This window comes from Gaeumannomyces tritici, assembly GCF_000145635.1.
Source record: "Gaeumannomyces tritici R3-111a-1 unplaced genomic scaffold supercont2.2, whole genome shotgun sequence".
Lineage (NCBI taxonomy): Eukaryota > Fungi > Ascomycota > Sordariomycetes > Magnaporthales > Magnaporthaceae > Gaeumannomyces > Gaeumannomyces tritici.
In genome coordinates, this window is record NW_008804546.1 from 3,214,528 (window position 1) to 3,221,917 (window position 7,390).

The following is a 7,390-nucleotide window of genomic DNA, read 5'->3' on the forward strand; positions in this document are numbered from 1 at the left end:
TCCTCCCCCCCCCCCCCCCCCCCCCAAAACCCATATCCCATGTCCCATGTCCCTTCTCCGCTAGTTTTATTATTTCGGCAATCCACGTGAGGACCCTGGGAGGCTAATCGAGTATATCCACAGTGGCCATACGCCAGGCTACGCAGGGTCATGACGCGAGAGCGCGTGCTCCGCGCCCTTCGTGAGGAGTGTGGTTTCGAGGAAGCCGAGGCCCGTTACTGCTGCTCCATGATCATGCCCGCGGATAAACACCCCAGCACGACGAGCCTGGCGGTAGACTCGATCAGATGGAGCAAGACCGGGGAGACGCGCGCGTCCCAGCAAGCCAGCTACCTTCGCATCTTCGCCATCCTGATTCTGTATTCAAGGGGTTCCCTGGTGAGACACTTCATCGAGCAGGGTGTTTCGGACCGCGAGCTGCCACTGAGGCTGGCCATGGCTCCCACCGCTGGCCCCGGCCGGCGCAATGTGGCCACCCCCAGGCTGGAGTGGCCCGCAGAGCCGGTCCCTCGGCCGCTGGACTGGTTTCAGCCGCAAGAGATCAGGCGGTTCCTCTCGACGCAGTGGCCTTTTATACCACCTTACTTCGCCCCATCCGCCAGAGGGGACGTGGCGCACTACGAGATACCCCCTGAAGCGATCCTACCCTGGGTCAAGATAAGCAGCGCCAATGACGGCCAGTCGACGTGGACCGAGGGGGAGAACAGTGGCGGGTACGGGGTCGTCAAGAAGGTCAAGATCGATCGAGACTGCCACAGCCTAGATGTGCTTTTGGGTTCGGTAAGTGCATCCCTCCATTGTATTTCCTGTGCTAGAGAGATCTTTTGAGTGCTGTATGCTATCCCACAGCCACAGGCCTTTTTGCAAGACCAGTTTTTCGCCGTCAAATCCCTTCGCAAGAGCGATATCGGTCAGTTTGAGAAGGAGGTCGAGATGCTCAAAAGGTTCAGCGGCACCGCGCACCCGCATCTGGTAACTCTTCTGGCCACCTTCGCCCACAATGACTGCTATAACTTTATCTTCCCCTGGGCGCAATGCGACCTCGACCAGTGGTGGTCTGGCAAGTATCAGATACCAACTCATACGCCGCTGCAGTTCAGACAGTGGGTCGCAAAACAGATGTTCGGCCTGGCCGACGCCATGCACGCGATCCACGAGCCCAGGCAGGGGAGCGACTTCCTCTTGCCCGAGGAGAAGAAGTATGGGCGTCATGGCGATCTCAAGCCCGAAAACATTCTCTGGTTCCTCTCGAACCAAGATCCGCTAGGAATCCTAGTGATATCCGATTTCGGCATCGCAGCCGTCCACCGAGACGTCAGCAGGTCCAACGTGCCCAACGAGAACCTCCCGTGTACACCGAGGTACCGGCCGCCAGAGTGTGACATGGATGGCGGGAAGATCTCTCGAGCTTTCGACATCTGGACCATGGGCTGCATATTTCTCGAGATGGCTGCGTGGCTTTTGGGCGGTGCCAAGGGTCGTGAAGAGTTCAAAAGGGAGAGGCGAGCGCCATACCTGGCAATGATCAAGACAGACCTATTCTTCGACATCCAGGAGATGCCAGCATCATATGGAATGACCAGAGGTCGCAGGAGGTTTGTCTTCTTGGTGAAAGAGGGCGTGGTCAAGGTTTGTGCAAACCCTCCCACCGTAAACTTTGGTATCTTTCCTGTCGAGGCTGACGCCAGGGGCCACGGATCAAGTATATCGAAAAGCTGCACGCGCACCCGGCCTGCACGGGCTACTTGCACCACCTTTTGCAACTCGTGCACGACGAGATGCTGGTGGTCATGTCGCCGACGCGACAGCGCATCCGGGCCCGCCCGCTCTCGGATAGGCTTCGAAACATGCGCCAGCGGGTGGATCCAGCGTACCTCCTGCAGCCGCGCCCTTGGCCTGGGTGTAGAATCGAGCGGTATCCGGCGGTCGAGGCCCCCCTGATTCCCAACGCGCGGAGGATGCTCGCAGCACAGCCAGGGCGGGGTCTGGCGGTTTTCACCAACGGCGCGACCGAGGCCATGACCGTGTCGCACTTTAGCGACCTTCAGGGGGATTAAGGTCTGCACATATGCTCATGGGCGGGCGAGGCAGGGTTGGGAGCGGGCACTATTTGGGAGAGTGAAGTAGCCCGTCTATCGTTTGGTTTTGTTGCCGTCGTAGTCTCCATCTCGAGAATCGATACCCCGAACACAAAAAGAAGCACTCGGCATTAGACATGGATTTCTATTCGTTCCTATCCTTGCTGGGCCAGATGTCGTTTGCAAGGATCGACAACAGGCCCGCAACCGATGTCAACCCATCAAGTCCACCGCGGGGACGCATCACGACAGCTCTCCGCCGCTGTCTCGGCGGCAGTGGTATGGTATGGGTCCTCGATCGTGGGTGTTCACCAGTGCGACCGCTCTAGGGTTCTCATCTCTCCTGGTAGCGTTCGTAATCCACCGTTTGTTTGAGGACCTCGAGTTCCCGCTGGAGACAGTGCCGCCGTCAGATCCCAGGGCTTGGTGAGAAACTACCAAGGCGCTAATAACGCCGGGGGGCTGTCCCAGCTGTGCTGTGCTTACAGGTTTGAGACCACGAGGGAGGATACATTGGTAGTATCCACGTTTCCACTGTTTTTGGGGCGTTTTTGTGCTGTCAGAACCAGCCTTGTCGCAGAATTCAGAGGTGGGAGATGTACTTCAACCTCACACTCGTTGGCGCCGAACAAACGAACGAGGAACGTCATGAGCGGGAAGTCGTCAATATACCGAGCATGGATGAGGACCGTCCTTCTGCGCTGGGCATTGGGGCTCGGCATCGATTCTGGGATTTGGGTGTCAAAAACCAAGGGGTCGTTCAGCTGGGGCAGTTGGTAAAATATGCAGCAGGGAGTTTTCTTACTCTTTCTGGATGCCAGGAATGTGTGATCGGGGAGGTCTCAGGGGGATATTCCGAGGAAGCAGTGGTATACATACCTAGATGCCGGGTTATCTACCTGCCTACGTATCTAGTAGGCACCTGACATGCCTACCACGAGGACGACAACGCGGTACCACCCAATATCATGCATGCTTCGCCAACCAAAGCTTGTAAGGCAGCGAATCAAGCATACTGGTTAAGGCTGCTGCTCATTGCTCCATTAAAATTGTTATCGGTGGTGGTACGCTTGCTAGGAACTCGCTTTTGTGGCCACGCTGCCTGGCGGGGAGTGCAAACATTTGATCGGCTTGGGTGGTATATCATCTTGAAAGTGAGAACTGCACCATTACTCTTTCAGCTTAAAACGGGGTTGGCAGGTGATGCTGGAGGGGTGCTAATCCCAAAGAGGAATCCGTGGCCCGGCTCTCGCTTTCATTTGGGAAAATGCGGTATCTGGAAGGACAAGGTCCGGGAAGGGCAGTGAAAGTGGTAATACCAACAACTGAATTTGCTTGGCTACATTTTTATCGCAAGATTACCAGTGCTGCTGTGGCACTGTACGGTGACCCAGGAATACCCGACCAGCATTGATGTACAAGTGTCTGGAGCACAGAGCGTGACAGGCCGTGAAACAGTTCTTTTAGTGGGTAACGATGCAGCACACTCTCACCCAACTAGGTCCCGCCACAAGAGAACACGTCCAAAATCTGCACCCCTCAAATGCACTGCCCCAGCTGCCACGGCTTGGGAACGCCCTGGTTACTGGCCATGTCGGTTCGGGCATTCAGCTGGTACGCCGGGCAACAAAAGAATATTTCCTCGGGTACTACTCCCCCATTTGTGGACGACTGACGGCGATAAAGTCCAACACCACCGGCCGCGGTCATCTAGATCTGAATCAAGCCCTTCCAAGCCTAGTAGTAGGCCAAGATGGACTGGCCACGGGATAATCTCGGACTCAGTGACGATAATCTCGACGCCGTCTTCAAGTATACGCCAAGAGACAGTGCCGTCGTCCAAATCCTGCAGGGACAAAAGGTGCGAATGACAGCCATGATGGAGGAAGGAGGAGACATCTAGAAGCTGATAACGAGGCCTGACCGACTACAGTACAAGCTGCAATACTCCTCTCTAGAGTCAGATAAAGAATGGGAGGACTGGTTAAGCAATGTTCGTCATCGGTCTTTTCTTCCCCATGGTTGCCGATAGGAACAGCTCTATAACTTCCGGAATCCAGGATCTGCCGAAGCTCGATGGGAAAGACTCTGGCCTTGTTCTGATGTAAGCTCACGCGCTGGGATCCCTGCCCCGAGTACACGCAACTATCCTACCTCAGGCCCCTAACAAAGCCCATGCAGTCTCGCAAAGCGCCCAGGCGAGGTTCCTTTCCCTCCCGTCAAGAAGGCCCCTTCGAACGAGTGGGTAAAGTTCATAGAGGGCCAGAGGTCGGCGGCCAAAACGGGCGGCGCTTGGGGGAGCAATGTCAAGGCCCTGACCGCCCTCGAGATGCCCAAGCCGACCGCCGCCGCCGCCTCCGAGAAGGAGGCCGCCGCCGCCGCCGCCGCCGCCACCACCTTGGAGATGATGGCGACAGCCGGCAAGACCTCGAGGCGCGGGGTCCGGACCCTGCCCTTCTCCAAGGCCACCTTCAAGCGCGTGGCCGAGGGCATGCACACGCACGGGTCCATCGCGCGCGTGGTCAGCCGGGCCGACGTGCCCGTCTTCTCGGCCGACCGCGTCCTCATGGGCGGCGGCGAGGCGGCGTGGGTCTACAGCTGCCGGTCCTCGCACGCGTGGGACTTCGACCTGGCGCTGTCGGTCACGTACTTCCCGGGCCGCGGGCTGACGTTCGTGACCGTCTACGGCTGCTACCTCTCGGCCTGCGACGAGATCCTGCGGCGGCTCGACCGCATGCAGAGCCACGAGGCGGTCGCCCACCCGCTGCTGCTGCCGGGCATCTTCGCCGAGCTGGAGCATGGCCGCCACATGGCGCTCGTCAACGCCACCATCGCCGAGGTCGAGTCCCGCATCTTTGAGCTCAACGCGTTACAGGAGGAGTCGGAGCAGCGGCGCCGGCGCGGCGCCGGCGCGGCCGCCGCCGACGCGGACAAGAAGAACATGGCCAAGCGCAACGCCTGGCTCGACACGACGTACCTCCGCAACGGGCTCGTCAGCTGGAACGCCCAGCTCGCCAAGATGGCGCAGCACGCCCTCGAGATCGACCCCGTCGTCGACGCGTCCGAGGCCCGGCTGCAAAAGAGCAGGGAGACCACGCCCGAAGCCGAGCTCGACGGCGGCATCGGCATCGGCATCGGCATCGAGGCCAAGATCCGGAAGCGCATCCAGTCCATCCGTGAGGAGTACGACGACTGGACCCGGGACTGCACCATGCGCGTCGACGGCATGGCCATGGCCACGCAGTGGGTACGTATACACCACCCTCACACTGTAGCAGGCGAAAGTCCTTACTGGCGATCCAGGAGCTGACAATATTCATGCCCACCCTTCTACAGGCCCAAGGCGAGGTCAACGTGGAAATCGCCTTTGACACCAAGCGCGACTCGCAGCACATGCGGTCGATCGCGCTCCTGACCATGGTTTTCCTACCCGGGACATTCCTCGCAGTAGGTCACTTTACACCCGACTCCAGCTCGCACCCTGCTAACTCGGCCGCCCGCTATCCCAGAGCGTCTTCAGCATGACCTTCTTTGACTGGAAGGAAGGCGCGTCGGTATCCGAGTACATCTGGATCTACTTTGTCATTGCCATCCTTCTGACCCTGATAGTCATCGGGGTGTGGTGGTACTGGATCGTTTACCGCCCTTCCCAGATCCGGAGCTGGATCGATGATGACGAGGACGAGTTCGTTCCGCTGACATCTGGGCCCGTGTAAGCACCGCGTCGGCTGTCAGCGGCATTGTTGATTGTGACTGGTCATTTATATCCCCCTCCTCGACACAATCCAGGTACCTGGTAGGTACCTGGCAGGCACCCAGCCCGATTAAGCATAATTACCAACCCCAATATGGAGGACAGCTCCATCAAACATTCACCCATCAGTTATACAGAAACAGCAGTGATACATTCTGAAAGACCCACCCATGCGAACAGCTGCGTTCTTACTTGCTGTCCTCTCTTCTCCGTTCACCATCCGTATCACCTGCTCCGTCTTGTGGCTCCCCGTCCCTCATCGGAGGCTCAGAGGGTATCCGCAGCGCCGAGGCCAGCGGCAGGCCGGCTTTGAAATCGTACCGCGCCGCGCGCTCGAACTTGAGGACCCCTCCGCGGCCAGCCGGCTGGTGTTTCCCGCTGCTGCCGCCGCCCGAGGAATTGGGTTTGCTTCTCCCAAAGCACATGACTGGTGGATTGGTCCCCTGTCCTGTCTGTTTTTCGCAGGGTGCCGGCAGGCGTGGTGGTGGTGATGGTAGTGGGTCTTGCTGTCAGCCCGCTCGGGGAGGGGTGCGCCAAAAAAGCTCGATAGCCAATACTCTTTCTTGTGCGTACCTCCCTCAGCCTGCTTGGACGACACGAATGATAGGGTGTCGAGACACGTTGGATGTGGGTGAGGCGAGAAAAGAAGGCCAGAACCAGGCCAAGCCGAAAAGGGGGTTGGCTCCGAGGAGGGGCGGCGAGGCAGTGCAAGTGCAGCTTCACCGCCTCATTACCACACTATAGGGCTTGTTGGGAAGCGAGTTGGCGTCTCTCTCACGCTCTCCGCCAACAGAAAGAAGTACAGGTGAGTGTCGAGAAAGTAGCTGGACAAACAGGAGTGGGAGATTGCCAATCATTGACGAGGGCGTAATAAAAAAAACACGCTCGGGGCATCAAGCCAGGATCGGCAGTGGAGGCTGGACCACCCGCACCTGGCTTTAGCGTCGCGCTCGGTCCAGGCTCCGGTGATATCGATGGCGACGACGACGACGACGACGACGACGCATGTTCTTATTTTTTCTCCCTTTTGGGCGGGAGGGAATGGTGCGGGTACCAGCCAAGCCAAGAAGGATAGCCGCATACATATCTTCACATTGTGCAGGACCTACCCGATGCATGCAAGTAGAAAAAAGAAAACGACAAAAACAAAAACCCCAAGGGCGAGCCGGCTCCGCTGGTGCCCGAGGACGAAGCGAGACACGACCTTTTGTGCATTCTAGCTCGGCAGCTGGGCATGGGCTACAACATACAGGACAAGCCGCAAAGCTAGAGCAAGTTAGGCCCAGGTACCAAAGTTGCCTGGCGCGGGAAGCGCATGATATCAAGCCGGAGGGTGCACACGGGAAAGCCAATGGAGCTGGTCTGGATGGTAACATAGCGGAACGGATACCAACATGACTTTTGCGCGGGCGCTCTTTCCTGCGACCACGGCGTTCGAGTGGCTACCGCCCATGCCGTGTCCCGACTGCGGTACGAAGGGAGGCCTTTTTCACGTCACGGCCTCTCTGGGTGTCACATCACATGTTTTTTTTCTCTCTTTTTTGGGGGTTTTTTTGTT

General features: G+C 58.2%; 3 protein-coding genes across 3 annotated transcripts in view; 2 read left to right on the forward strand and 1 right to left on the reverse strand.

The window, feature by feature from the left end:
* GGTG_03655 (serine/threonine protein kinase) overlaps positions 1–2,220 on the forward strand; it is a gene marked incomplete at its 5' end in the record, with an annotated part of 4,230 nt that extends 2,010 nt beyond the window's left edge. Inside the window, 3 exons of the mRNA XM_009221436.1 lie at positions 124–780; positions 856–1,629; positions 1,704–2,220. Coding sequence (XP_009219700.1) covers positions 124–780; positions 856–1,629; positions 1,704–2,057 — 1,785 coding nt within the window. The 3' untranslated portion in view covers positions 2,058–2,220. The remainder of the gene's footprint in view (positions 1–123; positions 781–855; positions 1,630–1,703) is intronic.
* Positions 2,221–2,321: 101 nt separating this feature from the next.
* Positions 2,322–2,889, reverse strand: GGTG_03656 (hypothetical protein; the record flags this gene model as incomplete). The annotated part of the gene is made up of 2 exons (XM_009221437.1): positions 2,681–2,889; positions 2,322–2,612 (listed from the first exon to the last, which is right to left on the reverse strand). The coding sequence occupies exons 1-2, from the start codon at positions 2,798–2,800 to the stop codon at positions 2,322–2,324; spliced, it is 411 nt and encodes a 136-aa protein (XP_009219701.1). The 5' UTR covers positions 2,801–2,889.
* Positions 2,890–3,562: 673 nt separating this feature from the next.
* Positions 3,563–6,183, forward strand: GGTG_03657 (hypothetical protein). Its single transcript, XM_009221438.1, has 6 exons — positions 3,563–3,939; positions 4,012–4,071; positions 4,139–4,182; positions 4,260–5,325; positions 5,415–5,525; positions 5,588–6,183. Exons 1-6 carry the CDS (start codon positions 3,832–3,834, stop codon positions 5,792–5,794), a joined length of 1,596 nt encoding a protein of 531 aa, XP_009219702.1. The 5' UTR covers positions 3,563–3,831; the 3' UTR covers positions 5,795–6,183.
* Positions 6,184–7,390: the final 1,207 nt, after the last annotated feature.